The sequence below is a fragment of the Halichoerus grypus genome, chromosome 15 (assembly GCF_964656455.1).
Source record: "Halichoerus grypus chromosome 15, mHalGry1.hap1.1, whole genome shotgun sequence".
Taxonomy (NCBI): Eukaryota; Metazoa; Chordata; class Mammalia; order Carnivora; family Phocidae; genus Halichoerus; species Halichoerus grypus.
The window spans coordinates 49,312,542-49,339,620 of NC_135726.1; the positions used below are offsets into that span (position 1 = coordinate 49,312,542).

General features: G+C 63.4%; 1 protein-coding gene across 9 annotated transcripts; it reads right to left on the reverse strand.

Annotated features, from left to right (window-relative positions):
- CIC (capicua transcriptional repressor) lies at positions 1–26,546 on the reverse strand. 9 transcript variants are annotated; one of them, XM_036103311.2, is made up of 21 exons: positions 26,468–26,546; positions 20,473–23,286; positions 8,749–8,898; positions 8,432–8,666; positions 8,215–8,344; positions 7,945–8,127; positions 7,696–7,861; positions 6,677–6,879; positions 6,370–6,595; positions 5,851–5,954; positions 4,361–5,603; positions 4,090–4,277; positions 3,596–3,717; positions 3,324–3,490; positions 2,927–3,217; positions 2,505–2,830; positions 1,961–2,211; positions 1,706–1,860; positions 1,491–1,622; positions 1,081–1,212; positions 1–996 (listed from the first exon to the last, which is right to left on the reverse strand). In XM_036103311.2, exons 2-21 carry the CDS (start codon positions 23,273–23,275, stop codon positions 629–631), a joined length of 7,575 nt encoding a protein of 2,524 aa, XP_035959204.2. In that variant the 5' UTR covers positions 23,276–23,286; positions 26,468–26,546; the 3' UTR covers positions 1–628. The 9 variants fall into 9 exon arrangements, with proteins under 9 accessions (XP_035959204.2, XP_077918832.1, XP_035959205.2 ...); XM_078062706.1 differs by lacking the exon at positions 26,468–26,546 and adding an exon at positions 25,682–25,789 and having other exon boundaries at positions 1,706–1,857; positions 2,505–2,827; XM_036103312.2 differs by lacking the exon at positions 26,468–26,546 and adding an exon at positions 25,682–25,789 and having other exon boundaries at positions 2,505–2,827.
- Positions 26,547–27,079: the final 533 nt, after the last annotated feature.

The following is a 27,079-nucleotide window of genomic DNA, read 5'->3' on the forward strand; positions in this document are numbered from 1 at the left end:
TGTGTTAAACAGCTTTAATTTCGGTCATTTCGGCTTCTCGGCACAGTAAGAAATATTGCACATGATCAACATGTTTTGTTCTGGGGACGGGGACAAGGGTAGGGGGAATCACCTTCTTAGAAAGTACAACCCAAGTTGGGAGGGCAGAGGGGGTGGGGAGAGAACCCTCCCCATGCCTGTGGCAAAGTGCAGGAGCCCCCACCCCAAACTAACCTGAGTCCAGCCCCTCTGGGGAAAAAAGGGGTGCATGAACTCCCCCCTACTCCACAGGCACCTCCCTGTGGCCCAAGGCCCGCACTACCCTCCAGCTTGTAGCCCTCACATGAGCCATTTTGCATAAAGTACAAGTGAAAAGGTCTGAAGGTAACACACTCCAGGTTATATACAGGGGCTCGGTGGAGGGAGACTGTGCCCCTGCTTCCCCTCAGCTGCCCCCCATCACAGGGAGAAAGCTGTGGGGGGAGGGGAGATAGACAAGAGGAGCAGGCCTCATTCCGCCCCAAACTAGAAAGGACGAAATGGCTTTTAGTGGGGAGGACGTAACCATCCTGCCCCCCCATTCCTGCCACCTACATACTGTCCATGTCCTGAGGGGGGTACTGTGGGTCCTGGGATCTTCTCGGACCCCTCACCTGCCTGTGGCAGCTGGGGAGGGGCCGGGGGGTGGGGGGGAGGGCTGGGGGGGTCCCTCCCAGCCAGGCTGTCCGGGACCCGGCTCTGGAGGTGGGGGCAGTGGCGGGGCAGCCGGAGCTGTGCCAGAGTCCGAGCCAGGTGAGGTGGGGTCAGGGCCCCCAGCAGGGCTGGGAGTGGGGACAGGGGCAGCAGCAGTGCCAGTGGGGGGCGGTCCGGGGAGGGGAGCCTCGGCTCCAGGGGGCTGCTCCGTGGGAGTGGCCGCCTGCATGATCTTCTGGCGCACCTCGCGGATCTTCAACTGCAGACAGACCTTGGAGGGGAAGATGTCTGCGTAGCGGGCCTGGAAGGCTGCCGTGGCCTGGGCTGGGGACAGAAGGATGAGAGGAGGGTGAGAGGAGCAGGCAGGTCCTCTCCAAGTGCCCCCCGAAGACGCTGAGCTAGGTTCACCTGATGGGAAAAAGCCATGGTCCTGGAAGAGCTGCATGACCAGGGCCCGGCGCTGGTCCAGGGTGCGCCGCAGTGAGGAGTATGGCACCTTCTCGTACTCCAGCTCCCCGAGCACGTCCTCGGCTTCCGTACCTGGGAGCAGCGCAGGCGCCGCGGTCAAGGGGCCTGCAGCAGCCCGCCCCCAACCCCGCCCCCAACCCCCGCCCAAAGCGTCCACCCAGCCCTCACTGAATTCTATTCCACAGCAGAGTTCCAAGAGGGCACCCGCCTCCGGACCCTGTCGGGCTCCAGACCCCACCCTCCCATCCCTGACCTGCCATCCCACCTCTCATCTGTAACCCCGCTCCCGAGACCCCACCCTTCTTGCAGGTCCCGGGTCCCCACAGCTCCGCCTGCCTCGGCGCCGGCACCTGTGCGGTCAAAGGTGAAGATATCCCCCTCGCACTTGGCACTCTTAGGGGTGTTGGGCTCGGAGCTGCAACTGGAGCGTCTCCTCATCTTGCGCTTGGGCGAGGTGGGGTCCTCGGGGGCTGAGTCCAGGTCTGGTCCAACAGAAGCAAGCAGGCTCAGCGGAGGCGGCCCCAGTCTGTCCCCCGCCTTCCCCGGGTGCCCCACACTCGCCTACCGGTGGAGTTCTTCCTCTTCTTGCGGTAGGAGCCCAGGATGGCCCGGGGCGAGGTGGCCAGAGACTGCAGGGTCGGCGAGGGCAGCACCTCCTCAGGCCGGAACTCGGGCAGCTCGGCAAAGCGCTCTTCGAAGTCCACCTCCGACAGGACCCTGCTGGAGAGCCGGCAGGGTCACCTCCCCTGTCCCGGACTGCAGCTGCCCCCCTCTCCTGCCAGCCCCGCACACGCTGCCGCGGACCCCAGCCCATGCTCACTTGTCCACAGAGTCAAAGGTCTTCTTCAGGGGCGGGGGCCGCACCTTCACCTTCTTGCCGGTACCAGCGGCCTCCTTGCGCTCAGGGGTGTCCCCAGCTGCCCTCCCGCTGCTGCCCTCGCTGCCGCCGCCGCCGCCAGGGGCCGGGGCCGGAGCTGGTGCTGGGCTGGGAGGGGTGGGAGGCTCCCCCCGGCTCTCCAGACCCAGCCCAGGGACTCGCCAGTCTGAAGACGAGCTGGGGAATTTGCTGGCCTGGGGTAGGGATGGCAGGGAGACGGAGGACACTGGGTTCAGACTCACTGGTGCAAAACCCAGAACAACAAAGAGATGGATGCTGACTGCCCCAGGTGTAGAGTCTTGGAGAAGACCCGGTCATACAGACAAGCAAAAGGGACAGAAGAACCTCCCCCCCACCCCCACCTCCACAAACAAGGATACAGGTCAGACAGGTGTGCAGGGAAGAGGGATGGAGCAGAGAAGCAGACGGTGGACTGACGCACAGAGCCAGGCAGCAACGGGAGCCCCCGGGCCTGCTGTGCACTCACCATGGCCTCAGGGCCCTTGGTGCTTGTTCGCTCCTCAGCAGGTGGGGGCGGCGGGGGGCTGCTCCGGGCTGTGGGAGCCCAGGTCTCTGGGGGCGGTGGAGGGGCCGGTGTCGTAGGCTGCCCCTCAAGCTCAGACTCGGGGGTAGGGGGCTCCCGGGCTGGGCCAGGCTCCAAGGGCTGCCGGGCTGCAGGGCCTGACCGCCCAGGGGCACCTGCCTCAAACGAACCCACGGGAATGCTGGCGATGGCCGCCTTCACTTTCTGGGGGGCCTTGGGGGTGGGCCGCTGGGCCTTGGGGGCCACTAAGCTGTAGGTCATGGAGCCTGCTGATGGAGAGAAGAACATTTGCTGAGCCACACCTGTCTGGAGCCCTTCTCCTGGGTCCCCCAACTCACCCCACCCTGGGATGGCCCGACACCCACCTGTGGCATTAGGGAAAGGGCTGGTGGGGGCCGGGGTGGCAGTGGCAGGGGCTGGTGGGCCCTTGGGCAGGATGGTGGCAGCAGGTGGGGTGGTGCTGGTGGCCACGGTGTAGACCAGGCCTGGGGGCGCCTGGGATGGCTGGGCCAGGGGTGCTGAGGAAGTGGGTGCAGGGCTGCCAGGGTAAAACGCCGTGATGACGGGACCTCCGGGGGCCGTGCAGGTGGGCGGCAGCTGGGGACTGGGCACGGGTGACACGCCCACCTGGCCAGGAGCCAGCAGCGGGGCTTGGCCTGCAGGGATGGAGACAGAGGAAGAGAGGCAGGGGCCCCAATTAGGGCCTGGGCCACCTCTGCACCACCCTGGGTCCCCAGCTCTGCCTGCCACACTGCCCCTCACCTGAAAGCAGGGGCTGCACAAAGGCGGGTCCGCTGGGCCCCAGTGAGGTGAAGCCTAGGGCTACCGAACTCGTGGGCCCATACGAGGTGACTGTTCCAGCCTGGCTGGACGTAGGGCTGGTGCCCAGGGGCAACGCGTGCCCACCCGCCGACTGCACGTAGGTGATTCTGCCGCAGGGAGAGGAAGGGGGAGGAGTGAGGTGAGCTGCCCACCGCCCCACCCCCAGGCCCTTCTCTGGGCTGGCCTCCAGGTGTGGGCTCAGCTACCATTACCTGGTGGAGGAGGGCAGCAGGACCTTCTGAGGCTGCGAGGTGGGTCCGGAGAGCGTGGCTGGGCTGAGGGGCGGCACCAGGCCGCTGGGTGTGCTCACGGGCACCGGAGTCAGCTGGATGATCTGTGGGCAAGGGCACCCACAGGCTGGGGTGAGCTGGGGACTCAGGCTGGAGCAGGGGCAGACCCAGACCTAGGAAGGTGGGTCTCAGCGAAGACAGGGAACACAAAATTTGGAATCAAGACAGAACAAAACAAAGAAAACAGCAAAGCGTGTTTCACACAAAGGAACAAGGTGCAGACGCTGAGGGAAGAATCGAGACACATGCAGACATCGAAGTACACGGAAAAACACAGTCCTAGAGACAGGGTTCCAGAAAGATAAAAAGGGAAAAAAGCACGAGAGACCAAAGGAAAAGCAGGCAGAAACCGTGGCACAGAAACCAACACCCAGGAGGGGAGGGCACGGGGACAGGTGGAGCCAGGATGCCCTTACCTTGCTGGGTGGCTGGGCCCCATTCTGCACAGGTACCGAGAACGGCGGGCTCACCAGGGGCAGTGGCTGGCCAGCCCCTCCGCCCCGCACCGACATGCTAGGGGCCGCCAGGGGCACCAGGACCTTCCCAGGTAGCAGCTGGGCTGAGCCGCCCGGGGGTGGGGCCTGCACAGGAGAAACCGATTGGGCTGCAAGTGGAAAGAGGAGAAGTTGCCAGAGAGCCACAAGGGGCCTGGGGCCCCCCTCCCTCACCGCTGAGCCCAGACCTCACCTTTGGGGGGCGGGGCGGAGGGTACGGATTGCAGGATGGGGATGCCAGGAGTGGGTGCGGTGGCCGCCAGAACTTTGCCGTTGGTGGAGGTGCCCGGTGGGAGGGTGAAACGGATGCTGGTGGTGGGTGCGGGGCCACCAGGAGCTGCTGCCTTGGTCCCAGGGGCTGGTGCTGGGGCAGGTGCCACCTGAAGCTGCTGGGGCAGCGTGGGCAGGATGTACTGCACCTGGGTGATTCCCCCAGCCTTGCCCAAGGCACCCGGCTGCAGGATGCCCAGGGGCACTGGCCCATTGGGGCCACTCCCAGCACCTGCTCCTGAGCCTGTAGTGGCCCCACTGCCAGGGGCCCCCTGGGCTATGAACTGAACAGCAGGGGGCGCCGGGGCCCCATAACCAGGTGTGCCCACCAGCAGGTTGGTGACTGTGGCAGGGGCCTTCCCCACAGTGCCCAGGAGGGGCCCAGCCACCAGATGTGGGGCCGGCGAGGTGGCTGCTGCCGACTTCTTGTCCGAATACACTAAGCTTACGCCCAGCGGGGAGCTCCCAGGCGCCCGGGACCCTGTGACCGGCTCAGTCCTGGCACCTGCTGTGTCATTTGGAGATGCCTCAGCCCGGCCAGCGGTGGGGAAGGGCTTAGAGGCGATGGGCACAGGAGTGCTACTGACAGGCCGCACCACGTTGGTGACCATGGTAGCAGCTGGGCGGGACAGGGGGGCTGCTGGGGCCCCATAGGCCAGTGATGGGGCTGGGGCCGAGGGCATGCGGGTTCCACCGCCTTCCCGTTCCTCCTTATTTGGGGGCAGGACCAGCGTCTGCAGGACACTTCCTCCCCCGCCAGGAGGTGCTGCAATGACAGAGGGGCCTGGTGGCTCCAGGCCTCCCACACTTTCAGGTCTCTTGCGCCGGAAGGCGGCAGGATCCGTTGGGAGGAACCGGGTGGCCTTGGAAGGTGTCACTGGACCCCCAGCCCCAGGAGGTGGGGGCCGTAGCGGGCCTGCCGTGCTGCCCTGACCTGACTCCTGGGCCTTGAAGGTCCCTGAGCCCAGGGGGAAGGAGGTGGCGGCAGAGGCTGAGGAGGAGGCAGGTGAGGACGAGGAGGAGGAGGAGGACGGGGTGGGCCCGTAGCCTTTGCCAAAGGCTGGAGGTGGTGGATCCGGGGGCCCTGGGGGTTCAGGGTCCAGCGGTGGGCGGCAGTGGGTAAAAGAGGAACGAATCACAGGCGAGAACACCTTCCGGCCAAAGCCCTAGGTGGAAGGAGGAGACGCAACCACATCAAGGGAGCCTGGATACGCACACCCTGCCCGTCCCTGTCCTGCCTGGCAGCGAGGCCAGCTAAAGGCCTCAATTCATCCAGGCTGTGACCCAATTCGCCATGGGGCGAGTAGCTTGCCCTTTTGGGGCCTTCATCTTCCTCTGTGGCAATGCGCACAAGAACAGGTATCTCCCCTTCTTAGGACCATTACCAGACAGCACCAATTCCCCAGCTCTCACCTTGCTGCCCTCTGGGTCCTCCCCAGAGCTATCTCCGCTCTCACTGTCAGTCACCCGCTCCTTGCACTTGAGGTCAATGTCAGTGGCGCCGAAGCCGTCGTCAGCTGAGGGAGCGAATGGTATTGGCCAAAGGGCTGGGTGCAGGAGTGCCCGGGAGGGACAGCACGGAGCCCAGGCTCTGGCCTCAGCCCCCTAAGCCAGCAGTAACTGGTGTCCAAGAACGCAGCCTAGGGTGCGCCCACCTGCCCGGGGGAACCTAAGAGCATGCAGGTACTACCACCTAACACTGCCCCATGGCCTGGCCATCCGTGGCCCTGTGCTCCTGGTTTCCTGCCTGGCCAGAAGCTTCCCAAAGGCAGGGCTGGGTTTACTCAGTAGGGCCTGAGCTAAACATGCTTGCAATCCTAAACAAACATGCAAAACAAGAAGAGCCTGAGGCCTAGATCAAATCTTTGCCCACCCCCCCAAACCTTAGCCTACTGCTCTCCGGGCAGGATTCTGGGCCCTGCAACTGCTCACCAATGACATCATCGTCTCCCTCCTCCTCGCAGATGACCATGCGTTCCTCGTCACTGGTCATGTCCTCACTGGCTGCACGCTGGGAACGGGAGGCCCGGGTGGGCAGCAGCGGGGGTCGCCCACTAGCCGCCAGGGCACCTCCCTCACTGGAGGCTGAGAAGGGGCCTGGAGCCCCATATTGGGTGGAAGGCTTTGGACCAGAATAGGATGCAGGGCCAGACACCATCTGCAGGCAGGTACCGGGAGAGTTCAGCTGGGGCCATCACCTTGGGGCAGCCCTCCCTGCCCATCTCCCCTGCCCCCGGACCTGAGTCAGTTCCTGTAGTGCCTGGCTATCTACTTCCCCACCATCCAGGCTGTGGACCCCACTGTGGGAGAAGGCTCGGGGCCGGGCCGAGCCAGGTCCCCCCACTGCATGCAGACGCTCTGTCCCACAGGAGCCGCTCCCCGGAGCCTTGGTATCCGAGCTCAAGAGGGTCTGGGCTGCGACGGACAGGAGCTCCGAGGACACTGCAGAGTGTAAGGAGAGAGGTGTCACAGAGTCAAGAAGCCCCTTAGCGGCACCTAGATCGGCCAAAACACGTATAGATGTGTCTACATACTGGAGAAGCAAACGGAAGTTTGAAACTCCCGGGCTACCTGGCAGAAGAGATACCAGCCACCAGCCCAGCATTTCCTAACTGATTGCTCCCCGGGAGGCAGGCCTTCTAGAGTATGAAAAGCTGAAAACAAGTAGTGTGGTGCTTGCTAGCTAATAACCATGGGCCTGAGTCTCCATTCCCCTATCTCAGAGAGGAAGCAACCCCACCTTCAGAGAATTGCAGGCCCGTACCCACAGATCACTCCAAAAAAGTGCCTCAGAAAGGCGCTATGCACGCGAGACAGTGTCAGTAGAGGCAGCCAGCGAGGGGCTTCCAACTGTGATTCTGGAAACCACCCAAGCTGGGGTTTAAGCTCTGGCTCTACCATTTACTAGTCTTCTATAACTTCCGACAAGCGATTTTGCCTGAGTCTCAGTCTCCTCATCTGGAAAATGGGGGTACAGCTTTCAAAAGTAGAGGCTATACTCCTCTTTGTACCCAGCATGTAGTGAATGCTCAGCAAATGACAACTGATAACAAGATGACTGCCTGGAAACTCTGTCTGTCTGGACCTCCCTGGCTCCTTCATACAAGACAACTGCCAGTTCCTTTATGGCTAAGGGTCCTCAAATGAAATGAGAGGACAGACAGAGGCTTCTGGGGCAGGCGCTGAGCAAACAAGGGGGTAGCTGGCACCTCTCAGGGAGGGAAGGGGCAGGACGAGTCAACCAAGGAGCCGACCAACCTCCAGGGGCAGCGGCAGTCCCTGTCTCTGACATGCTCCGCTCCCGAGTCTCCTTGTGCCCGCCTGCCAGCCCCAGGCTCGTGGGCTTGGCCTCTGAGCTGGACTTCTTCCGGTCCTTGTTGCACCACTTCCAGTCTGGGTGGGCCTTAAAGTGGGCCTCTTTCACCTGGCAGGAGAGAGAGGAGGGACCCTTCACTCACCCACCCCACCAGAGGAAGCTGGGGAGGAGCCAAGAGGAAGAGGCATTACCTGGAAGGCCAGGTCATGGTACTTCTGCTTCTCCTTGGGCCCCAGGGCGTACCACCACTCGCCCAGGATCTTGCTGACGGTCCGGTTGTCCTGGTTGGGGTGACGCTGGTGGACCAGGGCCCGGTGCCGCTTGCTGAAGATCATGAAGGCGTTCATGGGCCGCCGGATATGGTCCTTCTCCCGCTACAGCAGACAGAGTGGGACGGTTAAAACCAGGAGACAGGCTTGGGCAGCCAGAGGGTGAGCTGGGGACAGGTAGAGATGAGGCACCTTGTTGGGGCTGCGTCCATCCTTCTCCGACGAGGAGTCTCGTTCCTTTGGCAGGGCACTGAGGGACTGGGTCCGGCGTTTCCCGGGTGGCAGGGGCAACTGGATCTCAGGAGACATGATGGAGAGGAATCTGTGGCGGGAGCGGCAGGGACAGTGAGGGCCACATCTCTGCCCCGCCCCCCCCCGCCCGCCCAGTCCCAAACCTCATGGCACTCACGCATCATCATGGTCACTCTCCGTCTCGCTGTCCAGCCGGGGCTCTCCTGGAGGGCCAGGGGCCTCCTCCTCAGTGGTGGGAGGGGGACCCTTTCCAGGTTCCACCACCCCCAAAGTGTGGGGGGGTCCAGGCCCTGGGCTCTCGGGGCAGGTGGCTCCAGGGGGCCGCCCGGGATCAGCATTCCCTGTCCCACCTGGTGGCTGCTCGTGAGCGACAGCCGCGGACTCAGCAGGTTCTGGGGGCAGAGAGGCAGGTCAGAGGGCTCTTGGGCTGCTTGGACCCTATCCCCGTGCCTTCCGTGGCCCCCCACTCCTCACCTTTGCTCTGGGTGGAGGCCACTGGGTGGCTGGCAGGTTGCTGGGCCTCACTTGGCTGCACAGAGGGGTCGGGCTGGCTGGGGGCCAGAAAGGGGACTAAGGAGTGCCAGGGGAACACGGCAACAGAGCGAGGTTCCACATTCGTCCACACTGTGGGAAGAAGCCAGCTAAGCTGTGCAGCAGGAGACCCTGGCCTTGACCCCCAACTCAAGCTCTTTTCCACCCTGGATGAGGTGGCTCCATGCCTCCTTCACACCCCCTTCCACTACCCCAGAGCCTCGTGGGCTTGTGCGTACAACATCACTCAGGAAAAACTCCTCCCTGAAAGATTTCGAGGTTTATACAAAAGAAAACAGAAGCTGGGAAGGGAAATAGGCCTCACGCCCCATTCCCTCCCCCACCGCTACCAGCCCTGCCACCAGGGACCAGGCCAGAGGAATGACTGGCTCCTGTCACAAACCAGGCCATGTTCGACTGCCATCTCATACTCCCAAGGCCCCAAGACCTCAGCAGGGCTAGGAACCCTCCCCAGTCATGCCACATTTCCAGCACCCAGGTTGCTATCTGACATGGCCCCTCATCTTCACCTCGCACTCCCTTTCTCTCTCTTGAGGAGACCATGGCTTGGTTTCCCCTTCTCTTCCCTCTCCATTACCCACAGGGTGTGGGGTCTTAAGTCTTTCTCCTTGCCTCCCTCCCTGTACCACAAACCCCAAGGAGCCAGACCCGCCTTTCCTGGGCTGGGCACAGGTGGCTCCAGCATCTCCCCCGGCCCCCTAAGACAATCTACTGCCCACGAAGTGGTCTCCCAGCCCCGCTCCCTCTCAACCTCTGAGCTTATCCTGGGTGCAGTATCCAGGCCCCTTGCCCAAAAAGGGGAGGGTGTGGTAAACTCCTTGGAAGAAAAGGCACAGACAATGGGGCAGACAAGAGAACTGTTACAAGTCTATGCCCAAGGAAGACAAAAGTGCCAGGTGTTTTCTTGAGAATATGCACAGGAAGGCACTTCCCTCCCAGGGGGCCAGTCCCAGGGGTCCAACCTTCTGCCCCAGGAGCTGGGGGGTAGCAGGGTAAGCCCTGGGCTGGGACCCATCCCTGGCAGGACTCCTGGGGCAGGCCTAGCCTAGGAGTGGGCTGCCCTCTCACTGCTGGCTCCCTGGGGGAAGTGGAACCAGCTGAGGAGGCCCCTGCGAGGGAAGACGATGAAGAGAGAAGGGAAACGCCCTAGCCTTGGTCTCCATCATTCCAAGCCTCCCCCTGAGCCAGATCAATCTGACCTGGGGTGACCCCTCTATGCCCTCAAAAGCCTGGACTAAGACAGCTCTATAAGACACACTGGCCTCGAGACCTGATTCTGCAAGGGACTGACAAAAGAAAAAGTAGACGTCAAGTCAACAGAAGAGGGATAAGGAAGCCAGCACCGGAGGGGGTCTCAAGACGCTCTGAGGACCCTGTCCCTGATCCCTGGGACACTGGGGACCGCAAAAGCCTGCTCGGCCCTCCAACCCCAAGGATCTAGACCTGTCCCTCTCTTCACCAAGATCTTTCCCATCGGGCCTCTCATCTGCTGGGTGGGGAAGAAGGGGACCAGCAGACAATGGGGGAAGAGTCCTTTGGTCCTGCCCCTCCTCAAGTCCTCCTCAGTGCACTCCCGTCCAGGTTCTTGGGTCCCTCCGTCTCTGCCTAGCACACCACATACACTCCAGCCCATCACTCTGTTCTAAGCAAGCAGCGCCTCGCTCACTTCTCAAGCCCTGTTCTTAGCCCCACTCCTCGATCACGCTCCCTTCCCCCTCTCTTCCACACCTAAGGCCAGCAGGTCTCATGCTGCCCCTATCCTAATCCATGCTCCCAAGCCAGTTACTCTGCACCCCTCACCTCCAATGACAACGGACCGTGCCACCCCATCACCCAAACACCACAGCTGTCCCTAGCTACTCCCCTCGCCTCTCTCCCATCACTCCCGCTACACTCCCACCTGCCGTCACTAACCGCTTGGCCCGGCTGAGCTCTGTAACTTTCCCGTCACCTCTGTACTCCGCCTCTATCACTCTCATACTATACCCCTAACACCATTACGCCGCACTTAGCACCCCGACACCTTGACCCCTGCAGTCCCAGGGCCCAGGCACTACTGACCGAACATGCCGAGGCCACGGGAGGCCGCGCCGGACGCGGGCACCAGGGGCCTGTGGGCTGAGTACATGGTCCGGCGCGGGGGGGCCCGGCCGGGGCTCGCGCCTCCTCAGCGGCCGCCGCCACTCCGCCCGCCGCCGGCTCCTCGGCCGTCGCCGCTCGGGCCCGGGGGGAGCTGGAGGCCGTCGCCGCATGCCCCCCCCCCGCCGCCCCCCTCCGGCCGCCCCACTCGGGGGGTCTCTGCCGGGCGCGCCTGCGCACAGCGCCGCCTGCCTCCCGCCGCCCGGGGGGCGGGGGAGGTCAGAGCGCGCCGGCCCCGCCCCGCCCCCCGGCGCGCGCGGGGGCCGTCACGGGGCGCGCGGCACAGGGGCCATCGGCGCCGCCCCCTCCCTCTCCCTCCTCCCGCGCGGTGCCCGGCGGGCGGGGCAGGCGGGGCGGGGCGCGGCGCGCGTGCGCGGGGGCGGCCCCCTCCCTTCTCCTCTCGCTGGCTCGCTCCCTCCCTCCCTCGCAGCTCCGGCGGGTAACGGCTCTGGCCCCGCGCGCCCCGGCTGCCGGTGCCGCCGCCCCGCCTTTCCGGGCTCCGGGCCCGCGGCTCAGCGCCGGGTCGACCTTCGGCTCCGGGCGGGCAGACGGACCAGCGTGCGTGCGTCCGTGCGCTCCGAGCGAGCCCCGCGCAGAGCCACCGCCGCCTCCCCGCCCCGCCACTACTACGCGCTCCCCTCCCCCCGCCGCACCTCCCCCCGCCCCTTCCCCGCTTCCCCCGCGGCCTTCCGCGCAAGCCCGGCCCCCCGCGCGTGAGTCCATTGGCTGCCGCCGCCGCGCGCGGGTCAGGCCCCGCCGCGCCCGCCCCCATTGGCCGCCCCGGGGGAACGTCAGTCATATGCAAATAAGGGAAGGGCGGGGCGGGCTCCGGTTGGCCCCAAGCCGGCCCGGGGCGGGACCGCGGGAGGAGGGTGGCAGGGAGGGCGCACTGCAGTAAAGGCAGCGAGCCAGAGGGGCGGTTCGCGGCACCGCGCTGCGGAGGCCTCGGGGTTGTGTGTGCTGCTACGTGTGTCCAGTCCACGCGAGGAACACGCTCACGCGCGGCCTGGCCCACCTCCCTCACGCCCGCCTGAGCGCGCACGGCTCCGCAGGGCAGACGAACTGCGCGGTAGGGCTACGCGAGCCACCCCGAGCCCTCACCAACTCACGCCAGCAGACTCTTCCCCCACCACACACACACACACACACACACACACACACACCCCTCTCACAGACAGTTTTCCTGCCACACCCATTATTTCATACACACCCCACGGTCACATGTACCCTTGGCCTTACACTCACACTGTCACACACGAAGTCACACACCTTGAACACCTGCTCACATGTATGTACTACCTCCCACACTCCTGGTCCATCACTCCCCACGCATCATCATACACACTCGTTCTCACCCATCCTCCACATCACCCATTTCATGCACGCCTTGTCATACATGCTTCACCAACGCATATTCTCATTGCCAGCCCACATGAATCATCATACAAACAACATATCAAACAGGCAGCATTATCTCACACATCTCATCACAACTGCTGCTTGTCCATCACACACACACACACACACCCCACATCCCTCCCACACAACCACACACACTCTTCCATCTTCACAGACTCTCATGGGGCCTTCCTGGCACCTCCCATCCCCAACACAGGCTAACTCTTACAGATGCCATTGTACTGACCCCCGCACACTATATAAGCTTACCCCAGTGAGCACTCCTTCAGTACCCTGGCCCCCCAGGAATACAGAGCGCCATGGCCATTCACTGGCCTGACACTTAGCAGCCACCTGGGACCCTCTACCTCACAGTGTAAGGCGGTGGGGGGCGGGCGGGGGGGCCACAGAGCACCACTGTGGGTTGGCCTTACCACTCTAGGCTGGGAGTCACCCCTTCCAGAAAGGGGCCAGGAGGAAGAAAGGAAACAAACACTGGGGCTTCAGCGTGCTGGGAGCTTGTATGTATTATACTGCTCATTGAATCCTCACAGCCACTTGGGGAGGTACACTTTATTATGCCCATTGTTCAGATGAGAAAATGAGACTCAGAGAAACTAAATAAATTGTGCAAGATCATGCCTCCAGAACGTAACAGCCCAGTGCTCCAACTCAGCTGCTCTTTCCACTACTGAAAATTTAACCTCGGGGTGGACCCAGGCAGACACTCCCAGACGTCCAGGAATATGGTCAGACAGTGATACAGAAAGAACTACAGAAAGGCCAGAGAGCACACACAGAGACACATGCAAAGGTCTGGGGCCCACCAGGGAGAGAGGCAGAGGCCTTGGATCACCCAAGATGGGCCCTGGGGTCACATCCAGTAGAGGCAGAGGCCTGGGGTCACACCCGGGCAGGTTTCAAAGGTTGCACAAGCCCAGATGGACAAAGAGTGGGCTCCTACACAGGTGGAGTCAATGACAAGCACAAACAAATTCCTTTCCCAGCCTATTCCATCCACTGACAGAGCCGAAGGCATGGAAAGGGGACAGAAACCTGTAATCTGGGCCCAGAGGGGAAGGGAAGGTCCATAGCCCTCTGACCTCCAGAGACTGCAGGGCCAGACACTTGGCTGTGAGCCTGGAGGGGGCCACTGGAGGGACTATTAGGTGACTGCCCCCTCCTCCCTATGCAGCCCCAGACTCAGACCCTCCATTACCTCACTGCCCCAGGGACTGCAATGTGAGGCAGAAATCAAGGCTGAAATCAATGTGGCCCGCTATCTCCCCACCACTGCCCCCTCCTCTCCCAGCCGGTGAGTCACCTACTGGCAAGTTAACCCCTTCCCTACTACAATGCAGCCCAGGACAGAGCTCGGAGCAACATTGCCCCCAGCCCCCCCCACTTCTGTAGGGTGAGAAAAAGAGCTAGGCCTGGCACAGCAGGGAAAGAGGGCCCCACACATCTGGGAGGGTTGCACATCTGGTAGAAGACACAGTGCCCACATAGGAGGGATGGGAAGAGGCCCCTTACAGGGTAGGGTACAGCCAAGTGGGGACCCAGCCTGGCAGGGAGGGGCCGGAATCCGGGCAGGAAGGGCCCCCCTGCCCTGGGCACCGGGCCAGCCCTATACTTAGCTTCCATTGTTCAGAGTGGAGCAACCCTGGGTGGGGGTGATTAGAAGTGGAGAAGAGGGAGCAGGTCCTAACCCCAGACAGCTCCATCTCTCCAGCCATCCTCAACCCTAACTGGGGTCTCCCTAATTGGAAAAGGCTGAGGGGGTTTCCCAAACCAGGGCCCCAGTCCCATCTGAGAGGGGGTGCAACACCACCCTGCACTCAAGGCAGGTAGGTACCCGACAGAACGGTGCTGCAGCCACCCCTGCACCACCCCATCGCCAATTCCACAAAAGGTTTGGCGCCAAACATCCCCCGAAGCACTACCCCACCCCCAGCCCGGGGACAGGGAGCCCAGACAGAGACACCAGCTGCCACCCAGGGTGGCACAGGCTGAGGCCTGCCCAGAGGCCTGGGGCGTACAGCCAGGGATGCTGACAGACTGAGGGACAGGCAGACACACTCTGAACTCACGGGCCCATTTATTGAGCCCAAGAGGCACCGCGCCCCTGTCGCCCGCGGCTCCCCACCCAGCTCTACAGGCCCGGGTCCCCGCCTTGGCTCACCACCCCGGTGTCCCCAGCTCCCCTCACCCGCTCTCCACATACACACCCACCCACCCCGGGCGGCGTCGGCGACGGCCAGGGTTGCCTGGGGAACGAGCCCAGGATTGGGCTGTGAGGCTCGGGAGGGATGGGGGCCTAAAAATAGCGCCGGGGTGAGTCAGTGTGAGTGGGGCTGGGGTAGGCAGGGGGACTAGGAGGGAAAGAGGCAGCCGAGAGGTGTGGGGGAGGGTCCCCAGGGATTGGGAGACGGACGGGATAGGACGGAGGAGGGGGCATGTCGGTTTGGGGGTGGAAAGGGGCGGGGGGCGGGGGAGTGTACAGGCACCCGGGCTTGAGAGGGCCGGTCGGCGCGGAGGGAGGGAGGCGCCCCAACCCGGGCGGAGGAGGGGGCGCCGCCCTGCGTTCTCCAACCCTCCCCGCGCTCACGAGATTTTCCACTCGCCGCCTGGCCCCCAGCCAGCCCCCGGCGGGCCCCACAAAGCCGCTTTGTGCTGGGAGGGCGGGCGGGCGCCCGGCCGGCCTGACACCCACGCGGGCCGCGGCGGGGCACGGGCCAGCTGGCACCCGAGCTGTCTGCGGGGGGGGCCCCCCCACCCAGCCCGAGGGCGCGGCCGCTTAAGGGTTAATGGCGCAACGGCGTGGGGGGGTGGTCTCAGCCAATCAGCGTCGGGAGGCGCGTAGGCGGCCAATGGGAAAGACGGAGGCCCGACGCTCAGGGCCTACCCCTGGGGCGCGGGAATCCGCGCCCCTCGGTGCGGACCGGGGCTGGGCGCGGCCCTCAGGGTACCGGTCCGGATCTGCAAAGCCCCGGGTGCACCCTGTTTCCCCGGCTGCTTCGCAAGAAAAAGGTTCAGAGGGGGATAAGCTCTTGCAATCAGGAGGTGGCACGGTCGGGATTTGAACCCAGGTCTGCCTGGCCTCACAATCAGCTTTTCTGCGGAAACAGGGAGACGGGGGTTCCCTGACCCAGGCCCCCGTGGGGAGCGGGAACAGGGGACGGGGTGCGGGCGGAGGAGGCGGCGCGGCGGGCCAGGGTCCAGCCGCCTGCGGTGCAGCCGCTGCCGCCGGTGGTAATGGGAGCCAGACGCCGTCGCCGCCGCTAATGCGCCTCCCTCCCGGCCACTAATGGAGCCATTAATGCCCGGGCGCCGGGGACTCCGGGCCGCACCCCCCCCGCCCCGCGCATGCGCGCGCCGGGCGCCGCCGCGCCGCCGCCGCCGCCAGGAGGCAGCCTGACCCCTTGCAGCTCCTGGTGCTGGGGTCTCTTCCGCGAAGTCCCTAAGACTGACTCCCGCTACCTCAAAAACGGCCCTTCTCTTTTCTCTCCTGGGCAGGTCATCCTCTTCTTCCCAGCCTAGGCCTCCTCCCTCTCCAGGAGAGTCTCCAGAGATCTCTGACATCCAAATCTAACCTTTTCCCTCTCCTGCTCTAAACTTTTGCCTCTTCACCCACCGGCATTCAAGCTGGCTTGGCTAGAACTGTGCTCCTTGGCACGCTTCTGCCAATCCTGGGCTCTAGTGTCAGCTCCAGCTTCCACTAAGCCACTGAGAGGTCATGCACTTTGACCCCTCCTGGCCTTTGTTCCTATGGCTGCCTCGGCCAGGAACACCCCTTTCTTTCACTCTCCCGAAACCCACTCATTCCTCATGCTTCGGCTCCAATGTCACTTCCACTAAGAAGCATACCTGTACCTCCCTCATCACCCTGCATCGAGCCAGAGTTGTCTCTGTCCTCTGGCTTCCCCAGACTCTGTACCTCCCTCTTCTCATCCTTGCTTGTGCCTGCTTCCAGGTCTGCCTTGCCCACCCACTTCCCCCAGGGCTGCTCAGCCTGGGCCTGGGAGAGATGAGGAGGGACTTCTGGCGGGGGAGAAGGGGTTCACCGTTTGAGACAAAACAGGAACTCTGGTGGGCAGAATCTGGATTTGGGGAGTCAGGAGAACCTAGGCCCCTCTTTGGGCCTTATTTTCCCCACCTGGCCAAGCATGGTCTCTGAGGTCCTACTCCATGTGGGACTCCATTACATGGAGCTGGCACCAAATGTGTCTCCTGCAAGCCATTGAGGGGGTAGTTGGGGTGATCTGGGTCGTGCCCTCTAGCAGGTGGGTGGGCACAGGAGCTGCCTTCCTGTTGTTCCCCTACAGCCGGATCTCCTAGCTTTGCCCATGCAGCCCCCGCCTTCCTGCCTGACTTGGGAACAGGTGCTTGGATGTAGATGGCTTCTGACACCTCTCAGCACGTTTCAGGGACAGTGGTGGGCAGTTAATTTGTCAAGGAACAGGAAGGGGCTCCCAGGCCTGTACAACCTCCCACCACTCCCCAAGAAGGGGAGTGAGGGACCTGGTGCTTAGCAACTGTCCACTGATTCAAAGGGATGGAGCACCTGATGTGCACAAGGTGGAGGTGAGGGGCTAGGAGGCGGGCAGCAAGTCTGTCTGAGGAGGGGGAGGAGGGCCAGGGAAGGCCCAGAGACACAGGATCCCAAGATAGGGGGCCAAAACAGAAGAAAGGTAGGATGAAAGCTCAGACAAGGACTGATGTCTAGGGAGGGACAAACCAAGAAAGATATAGAGAGGCAGACAGAGAGAGACAGAAGTCCGGAGAGAGAGACTCAGGCCCAGAAATAGAGACCTAGACAGACAGATGTAGGGACCCAAGGGAGAAACAGAGAGACACACAGTGGCTCAAAGGCAGGCAGACCGAGGCCCCGGAGAGGGGGCACTGCCTGTCAGTACAGGGAAGCCAGGCGGAAGCTGGGAGCTGGAAAGGAGGCCGTGCCAGGAATGGGGCTGAGACATCTGGCCTCCTGGGCTGGGGCTGCAGGCCCTGGGGCAGCTTCCTCTCCTGGGGAGCAGGCGGGAAGAGTCAGAGGGAGGGGGCAGTGGCAGCTGGCTGGCCTGGCCATGCACAGAATGTGGAGAATGCCGGCCGCCTGCCCCAGCACGTCCCCCAGCGGAAGCAAATGCCTGGCGGGGGGCAGGAGCAGGCAAGCTGTCCCAGGCCGCCCCCTCACACCTGCTGCCCTGAGTGAGGGTCAGGCCTTGCCCCATGAGTGGGCAGAAAGGGACAGGACCACGGCCTCACTATGCCACTGGGCAGGATCTGCCCTACCTGGGCCTCAGAGGCAGAAGGCCCCAGGGTGCCTGCCTCCCAAGGGCTTGGGGAGGCCTCTGGGAGAAGAACAAAAGGACCTGCTGGCTGGGAACCTGAGGGCAGCCTGGATACCTCAGCATGGGTGTTGTTAGGGAGGCGTTGCTCAGAACCGCCAGGACAGGCACCGGACAAGTTCTGACGACCAGACAGCCTGCAGCCTCCCTTCCCTGAACTTCAGGCCCCACCCCCCCACCTCCCACACCGGGGCTGGTAATCCCTACTGCATAGCATCAGGTGGATTCCATGAGATGGCCCCACACCTGGGGCTGGGCACGTGGTAAATGCTTATTAAAAGACGGGTTACTATTATTGTTATCGTTGTTATCGAGAGTACTGAAGGGCCTGGGCTCTGGAGCTAGACAGCCTGGGTTCAAATCCTGGCTCTCCCTCTTCCTAGCTGGGTGACTTTGGCAAGTCACTTAACCTCTTGGGGCGCGGTTTCCCCCTCTGAACACTGGAAATCCTAATGGTGCTGGCCTCCCGGGGTGTTGTGAGGATTCGGTGAGTAAACGCTAAGGCGGACCTTAACAGAGCCGTGTACCGCGCACACACATGGGTGGTGCTCCAGAAATGAGGACTGCTGTAGCTTCTGGCAGTGAGAGACCCAGGATCTGGAGATTGGGAGACCTGGTTCAAGGCCCAGTCCTGACCCTCCCTGGCTGGGTGACCTCAATCAGAACTCTTCTTCTGTCGCTCTTCCTCATCAGGAAAATGGTGGCAGGTACCCCTGTGGGGTCAGCCCTGGTAGGCCTCGGGTCACCTGCATTGGTGCCATCCCCCTCCAAGCGCCAGCAGCGACGGTCACGTGACACAATGCTATGAAGGCAATGTCGGGGGCTGTAGGCATGTGGGGTGGGGGCAGAGCAGGATAGTTCTCGATGGAGTCTTTCTGCTTCACTTTCTTCATCTGGCTAAGGACAGAAATCCCTGCTGTGCCCCTCTCTGTGGAATTTTGCTCCTATCAACTACACTAACAAATGTAAAAAATGCTGGGGGCAGGGCAAAAAACACAACTCACAACCTCAGCGTGTAAGTCTGAGGGGCAAGCACAGCCCCTGTGTCCCTGTGCCCTGGATCTGGGCTGGAGCTCCGTAAGGTCAGGGCCTGGGCTCCCTCCTGCCACAGTCTCTGCCCCAGTCCCAGCTCCCACCCAGATCCCCACCTCCTGAGATCCGGTCTCCTTCCTCCCTGGTCTCAGGCACGGGAACTCACCCTCCACAGTACAAGTGCGGGTCAGATCAGCTCAAAGCCTTCCATGGCTCCCTAATGCCCTCAGGATAAAGTTCCCAAGTCTCCTGAGGGCCCTCAGGGATCTGACCCTTGCTCATCAATACAGCCGCACATTCCCACACTCGCCCATCTAGAGCCCTTGATTTTGCAGATTCCACTTCCTTCAACTACCTACTTTGGCCTCGAGGCCTTTGCCCAAGCTCTTCCCCCCGCCTGACGGCCCTCCCGCCAGCCTACCCAGGCCCGCTTCTGCACACCCTGCACATCTCACTTTAGAGACCCTGGCCCCTGCTCCAAGAAGCCCTCCCTGACTCCCCCCTGCCCCCCGCCCCCCGCCTCCTGGGCTTCCCCCATCCCAGCCCTGACCGCTCCGGATGCTCACTGTCTGGGGACAGATCTGTCTATCCCAGGACTGTGAGCCCTGTGAGGGTAGGGCTGTGTCCTCAGCACCAACTAGCAAAGAGTCAGGGCACTCAGTCAACAGTGGATTAAGAAATAAAGAAGACGGTGCTAGGGAAGGGGCTGGTGACTGGTCACCCTCCCTGACAGTCGCTCTGACAAGGCCCAACCTGGCCTGGCCTCTGGCTCTCCCGGCCTCCAGCCTCAGCCCTCTGGACATAACAGCTTCCCTCAGCTGTGCTCCTTCTGGCCTCCTAGGAGGCTCTTCCAGCCCAGGGTTGCTGGTTCCAACTCATCCTTCAACTCTTGGCTTACACGCCCTTTCCTGAGGGCGGCCAGACTGGATTTCACACCTGGAGGCCTGCCCAGCACACCCCCAGCTCCCCTCCACGGCACTGACTGCACCTGTGGTATTTACTGGGCACAGGCGTGAGGTGAGCGCTCCAGTCCTGATCCTGCCACCCCGAGGCAGAAGGCGCTGTTGGAGCCTCCATCTTCCCATCTGCGACCCGGCACTGTGGCCCAGCGGGGACGAGCCAGCCTGCCTGGCTTTGCAGGCCGGCTCCAGGATTTACTAGCCTCCAGGATTTACTAGCCGTAGGACCCAGGGCAAGTTACTAACCTGGCCTCAGTCGCCTTTAAATGAGCATAATCCTAGCCCCCGCCTGTTAGGTTCGTGAAGACGAAATGAGCGGGTATTTCCAAAGGGCTGAGAACAGGCCCCGTACAGTACACGGGGTGTGTCTGAGGGTTCCGCGAGGTAACTCACACGATGCTTATTATCATGGTGATGCCCCCACTGGCCCTCCAAACACGGCGGCTGTCATCACGATTATCAACTCTGTTCCTCTGTTACCCCATCAGGATGGTGGGGGCCTGGCTCCCGAAGCTCAGGAAAGGTCTGCTGACTGATAGAGCGCTTGAGGGTGCATTCCCAACACGAGGCCTCTGGAAACACTGCACTGAGCCTTCCAAGTCCAGTCCCTTGCCTGGCATGTGAATTCCCGCTGAAACATCTATGCAGAGGGGAGGCTAATCTCCCCTTGAGCCCCTCCCAAGGTGGGGAGCTTCACCTCTCTCGAGAGCCAGTTTGCAAGCGGCCCCGTCCCAAATGAGCCCTCACCCAGCCATTCCACCATCTCTTACCTGTCCCAGGTCGGCCCATGATGACTTCCTTTTTGGGGGCAGGATGGCTGGTGTAGCTGCTGGGCACCAGGACGGGCAATAGGGCAGCAGGTGAGGGGTGGAAGGCCACCGGCTGGAAGGGTGAAGAAGCCAGGCCGAAGGTGGGCATCGGCTGGGCCACGGCAGTCGGCGCGGCTGGAGGCACGGTGATGGGCACGGGGGCTGGCAGAGGTGGGGGCAGGCCAGGCTTCCCACTGGCCACCCCCGGGGGCACCGGGGTCTCTCGGCAGCCCCGCCCAGGTCCCGCTGCCCGCGCCTCGCCGGCAGTGCTCACCTCCCCAGGGAATTTGGAGGGCAGCGGCACGTCGGGGTTGCGAACAATGACGGGTGAGTCCCGCTGCACAGCGGGAACCCTGCGCACAGAGGGCCCAGGGTCCGAGGTCAGGCCAGCAGGCGGGGGCAACAGCAGCAACGGCGAGGGCTGGCGGGAGCGGGAGAAGGGCACGGCGGGTGACACAGCCCGGAAGCCAGCCGGTGTGGAGGGTGTAGGCGTGTGGGACACCGAGTCCACGCCGGAGTCTAGGCTGTCGCTCTTGGGGAAGTCCGGGGTGGCTCCCCCGCCCCCCGCACCGGGCGCCCCCAAAGCCCCTGGGTGGGGCAGCAGCTCTGTCTTCCTCCGCCCGGGGCTGATGGGCACGGTGAAGGTCAGGTTGGTCTGGAAGGTGGGTAGGATGCCAGAAGAGTGGCGCTCTCTGGGGGCAGGCGGCGGTGGGTGGGGGCCCAGGTCCGGTGGTGTCAGCACGCCCCCCTTCGGGGTGCTGGCGCTCAGGTGGCGGCTGCGAACGGCAGTGCGCTGGATGACTGGTGAGGCGTTGATGGGGCTGAAGTTGGCGGGGCGGAAGCCAAAGAGCGGCGAGGGGGAGGGCGATGGGGCCGGTGAGAAGGGCGACTGCGTAGACACGGGAGAGAAGGAGGGCGTGCCAGAGCGAGAGCTGCCCAACGACACCAGCATCACGGCCGCCTCACACTCGTCGAACTCAAAGCGCGACAGGTCAGCAGGAGCCACCAGGCGTGGGCGCGAGTCCCCGCGGGCCGCCACGCTGCTGGCCTCACTGTCCCGCGATGTTTCGTCACCCCAGTCAAACTCGGTGCTGCCCTCACGTGCCGCCACGCCTGCCGGCCGCCCGGCCCCACCGGGGCCACTGTCCGCCAGGCCCTCCATCTCCTTGGTTCGCATGGACAGGTGGCGCGAGCAGTAGCCCCGCCGCTGCGACTCCTTCATGCAGCCGTCTCGGGAGCACAGCCGGCGCCACTGCTTGCCATTGAATTTCTTGCGGATTCCGTTGGGCGTGCAGACCACGTCCCCCTTCTTATACTTCTGCTGGGCGGCTGTCAGCGGTGTGCGGGCCCGGGCGGCTGGTGCAGCCCCCTTCTCCAGAGAGGCCACGCTGCTGCTCCGGCTGCCGCCCTGGCTCCCCTCCTGGCAGGGCGACGGCTGCTCGCCAGGGCGGCCGGGGCCTGCGAAAGCTGGGGACTTGGGCGGGGGCGACAGGAGCTGGGGCGGGGGCAGTGGGAGCAGGGCCGGGGTGCCCAGGGCCGGCGGGTGCTTCTCCTCGCCCTCCTCGCAAGTCCCCAGGTTGCCACCAAAGCTGATCTTCGACACCTCCGCATCCTCAGGCTGCTTGGGGTCCAGGGCGGCAGGGCATGGGGGCAGGGCGCCCCCCGGCTCAGCCTGCTCCTCCTCGGGGCCCCCAGGGGGCTTCCTTGGCAGGGCCTCGGGCTCCCACGGGGGCCGCAGCAGGCGCAAGCTGGAGCGGGCCACCCACACGGCCTCCTCGGGCTCACGGTGTGGCAGCTGCGGGGGCTGCGGTGGGGCGGCCGGCGGGCCCGGCTGGGAGGCGGGGCCGGGGCTCAGGCGGACCTTGTAGGCAGCGGGCTTGGTGGCCACCTCCACCACCACACCCTCACGGTAGGCGGCCACGCCGGGCTCCACGCAGGTACAGACAGCTGTGCCCACCGCCAGGGCCCCCGGCGGCGGCGTGGCGTCCAAAACCACATCGACACCGCCGCCGGGGGCCCCCTCGTAGAACGTCAGGGCCCGGTCCCCGGGGAACTGCACCCCCAGGTCCTGGCTTCGGCGCACCTGGCGCACCACGGCCGGCAGGAAGAGGCCGTCTCCACGCCGAGCCAGCACCCGCTGGGACCTCAGCTGCCGCAGGTCATAGCCGCCGCTGGGGCCGCTTGGGGGCCAGGGGCCAGGCCCACAAGCTTCGGCTGCCTCATCCTCCAGGTCGGCTGAGTGCTCGCTGGCCGTGTCGGTGGAAGAGGAACGGGTGGAGGTGGGTGGCCGTGGAGGGACACCCAGGGCGCCGGCCTCCTCAGGGGTCCGTGCCCGCTCTTCAGGGGCCCCGGCTGGCCCACCGCTACCGCTGCCAGCTCCATGCTCCTCCACATACTTCTTCTTGGGCGCTCGAGACTTGAACGTGGCCGTCTTACGGCTGAGTGACGGCTCCCAGCGGCTCGCCTCCCCCTCCACCTTGGGGTCCTCAGCGGGGCCTGGGGCCGCCAGGTCGTCAGGGGGCAGCTCCGGGGGCAGCCCCTCAGCCCCAGGGCCCCGCTCGGACTCCTCCTCCTCACCCTCCTCAGCCTCTTCTGGCCCCGGAGGCGGCGGCGGCTGCTGCTGCACCATTTCGTCTTCCTCCTCCGGCTTGTCGCCCTCCCCAGCCCCTCGCCGTCTCAGGGCCTTGGCCCGAGTGGCCGGTGGGGACTTGCCACCACTGCCAGAACCCGGGAGGCCGACACATGCCTTCTTCATTGGCTTCATCTTTTGTCCACCTGCAGGTGGGAGGGCAGACAGGGATCATCGGGAGCAACTCATGAACCTCCCCCCCCACAGCCAGTGTCCCCCAAGACTTCCCACCTGCCGAGGCCACCGCCTCAGCTCCACGACACCTGAAGGCTCTTTCCTGGCTGTCCTCAACTCATGGGGGCCCCTGGCCGGCACCCAGACAGACTGGCACCCATGTCCCCTGAGTTATATACTCTGGCTCCTTGGGGCCACTGACAGATCTGTTCCCTCTACACAGGCCACAGCAGGTGAGTGCAACTGCCCGAGGGGACACAAAAAGGCAGTAACAGTTCACGCCTGTGGAGCACACACTTTGTGCCAAACCGTGGGCCGAACTTGATTTTATTAACCCATTTTATCCTAACGACGGCCCTAAGAGGCAGGTGCGACCAACAGCCCTACTTGAGGAAACTGAGGCACAGAGAGCTCAAGCAACTTTGTTCAAATTCATCCAGCTAGGAAATGGCAGCGCTAGGGTCTGAACCCAGGCAATCTGGCTGCTCCAGAGTCTGTGCTCCTAACCATTTCAGTGTGCCGCCTGTCACATGATCCAGAGGGCACGCTTCCTTGCACTGTCACTGTCCAGAGAGCACACACACTCATACACACACATGCACAGGAACACAGTCACAGAAAAGGAGGTGACTGGGCTGTGATGTGAGCCTCTCTCCACCCCCACCCCCACCCCCTCTGGGCCGCCTGGCATGGCCAGACATTGTGGGAAGGAGTGGGCAGCTGAAAGTCCTGAGGGACGGCTGCCCACTCTTGCTCTGCACCCCAGGCCTGCCAGGTATAGCCATCTCCCCAGATCCTGGCAGGGAGCAGGCAGGGGCACGTCTGGGGCAAGAGCTTATACCCAGTGCTGCCACGGGGCCGTGCATGAGCACACGCACGCGCACAAAAACACACACAGAGGCACACACACGTCATCACACAGTGGGACACGGAGCTACACCCCAGGGTTTCGCTGTCCCACTGGATGGGAGCCTGCCCCTCCCCCCACAGCACCCAGCGTGATACCAGCAAGCCCAGCCCCCCTTCTGGCCTGCACGCATCCCCCGCCCTGATTGGGCTGCCTCTGGCAGGGTGGCTGAGCTGGCCCGGCCCCCTGGGGCCCCCAAATATGCCCTCCGACTCCAGGTGGGGGTAAGTGGGAGAAGGTCAAAGAAAGCAGGGCAAGCCCAGCAGGCCAACCTCACCCACTTCCTGAACAGTCATTACTGCCCGCCCCCTTTCAAGCTGCCCTGAGAAAAGAAAAGGGAAAAAAACTTTACTCTGAAGTGACTCAGAGAAGCTGAGAGGCCAAAAGGGGGCCTCTGGGAGGGTGGGGGTACCCAGGACCATAACCCAAACACAATCAGAGACACCCCTGACTCAGTCTGCAAGCTCCCCCAGGACCCCTGATCCTGTGTTCTCCTACTTGGGGCCTGCTCCTCCTGTGGACCCTACAATCCCAGGCTGCTCCTTCTCTGGGCCAGTCCCGGGGTCCTCGCGGGCAGAGCCTGTAGGGCCCGGGGCTTCTCACACTGGGGCAAGCATCCAAGTGCCCAGGAGTTGGGCAGCTGCCACCACCTTCTCCCCACTGACCCGCTGGGCCACCGTCCTGGGGACTGAGATCCGGCCCCAGTCCTGCCCAAACACAAACCTTTGCATACCCCACCCAGGGCCTACAACCATACGGCCTGGCACCCCTGGACCCTGCCGTCTGGTCCTGCCGCTTCACCCCAGAAGCCAAGCCTTTTTCCTTCCCCTGGGGCCTACTCTCTTCCTGTCCACCCCACTTTGGATAACTCCCACCCAAGGCCCTGTGGGCCCTCACCTCCTTCAGAATCTAAGCAGGAACTCCTGAAGCCCAGGCCCTGGGTCTTCAGGGTCTCATGCCCTCTGCTCCCATCAGCCCTCCTGGCACCAGCTTCTCTGCCACTCTCTCTCTCGTCCTGTCACCACCTCTACCTCTGCCTCTCTCCTCACAGGCCCTAGGCCCCCTCCTCAGCCACCCCATCCTTGTCACTCTCATCTATCTCTGTCACCCCTTTCTCCCAGTCACTCCCCTGTCAGCCATCTCTGGACCTGTCACCTTTTCTCTCCATCACCTCTCCTTGTCACCCCTCCAACTCTGTCCCCTCCCTCTCCCTGTCACCCTGATCTAGTCCTGTCACCCCTCCATTCCTGTTACCCATTCTCTGCCCACCATCCCCTCTCCGTCACCCCTTTTCTGTCACTCTTCCTCCCCACCACTTCATCCACTCTATCCCCCTTTCCCACCATCCAACCCACCTTTTTTCCCCCTGTACCCCCTCCCCGTCCCTGCCACCTGTCCCCTCTCGGCCCCCAGCACCCCAAATCCCCCCTGCCCGTGTCAGCCCTGGCCCCGCCCCTCACCTCGGGCTCGGCGGGGTTTCGGGGCGGGGGGCCGTGGCCCCGGCTCGGTCCGGTCCGGTCCCTCCCCGCCCCCCCTCCGGCTCTCCCTCTCGATTCTCCCTTTTTTTTTTTACTCCAACACACAAAATGGTGAATGGACCTGCAACAGCTGGAGCAGCCAGCCAATCACCGGCCACAACCCCGCTGACCGGCGCCGTCCTAGACCAATAGATATCCGCAGCCTGGTCGGCTCCGCCTCTCCACGACGAGCGACATTCGCCATAACCAATCCCGCCCACCCGGCAGCGCCAGGGGGAGGGGCCAAAGTCCAGGACCGGCCTCCCTCTGGGACCGACACCAACCTGAGCCTACGACCGCCTGATCTGCCTGGGGCCCTGCCCCACAACAAGTGATGGGCATCAGCCTTGACCAATTGCAGGCCGTCTTAGTGCAGAACGACGAATACAGTACCCAGTCGCCCTGCACTCTAGGCCGGAACCCAGCCTCTGTGAGGGACAGTAGCCAATGAGGTGCAAGAAGGAAGGGCTAAGGAATAGGCTGTCCAATAAGCAGGCTGAGGAGGCGTGGCCTGAGCGTTTGTTGACCGGCTAGTCGCAATTCCTGCTGGGAATGGTAGTCTTCTTACGTCTCCGGCCCATAGTCGATAGTAAAAAGCAGACTACAACTCCCATGTGACAGAGTGCTGGAGTACCAAAGAACCCGGGCGAGGAGAAAAAGTCGGACAGGGCAGTTCCTGTAAGTCTCCCTGCACACCGGGAGCATCTTAGACCCAGGGCCCCGACTCACCCGGATTCCCGGCTCTGGCGTCGCCAGTGGCTCCTCTCAGTGGCGGCGGTAGCGGCACGAGGGGGAGGTGCGAGGAGCAGCCAACCGCCACCCGCAAGCCCTGCAGCCAATCAGCAGCGGCCGGGGCGGTGCAATGACCTCACCGGGTTCTACTCTGTTACCCCTCCCCCACGTGGTTGTTGCTGTCGGTAGCCGGGAGTAGGGAAGTTTGGGGTGGGGGGGGAGGGGAGGAGAACGAGTGATGTCACCTTTCCCCCGCTTGATTGGCTGTAGGGTGGCCGGGACCATGACCAATCAACAGCCTCAGAAAGTCCGGCGCGGCCCCGCGGAAAGCCCTGTTGCCACCGGGAGGGGAGAGAACGTGCGCGTGTGGGGAGGCGCGCGCTGCAGTGGAGTGAACGCGCGCGGCCTGGGGCTTGGGGACCCTGGGGACAAGTCCTCTCTTCCAAGACTTTGAGATGTAGGGCGGTGCAGTTTTCTGACAGCCCCCTTAGGCTTGTCGGGGCACAAGATGGGAAAAGGCGGCGCTTCACACCACATTCCCTTCACACTACATTCTGTGGGGAGCTACTTTGTGGGTGTTCGCACTTGGCGGGAGCGAGACTTTTTTAA

Coding starts and splice junctions, on each gene's coding strand:
- CIC (XM_036103311.2), bottom strand. CDS start 23,275: ATGAAGCCAATGAAGAAGGCATGTGTCGGCCTCCCGGGTTCTGGCAGT. Junction 8,899..20,472: donor CATGGGCCGACCTGGGACAG/GTAAGAGATGGT, acceptor TTCTTCCCACAG/TGTGGACGAATGTGGAACCT. Junction 6,596..6,676: donor CACTACAGGAACTGACTCAG/GTCCGGGGGCAG, acceptor ACCTGCCTGCAG/ATGGTGTCTGGCCCTGCATC.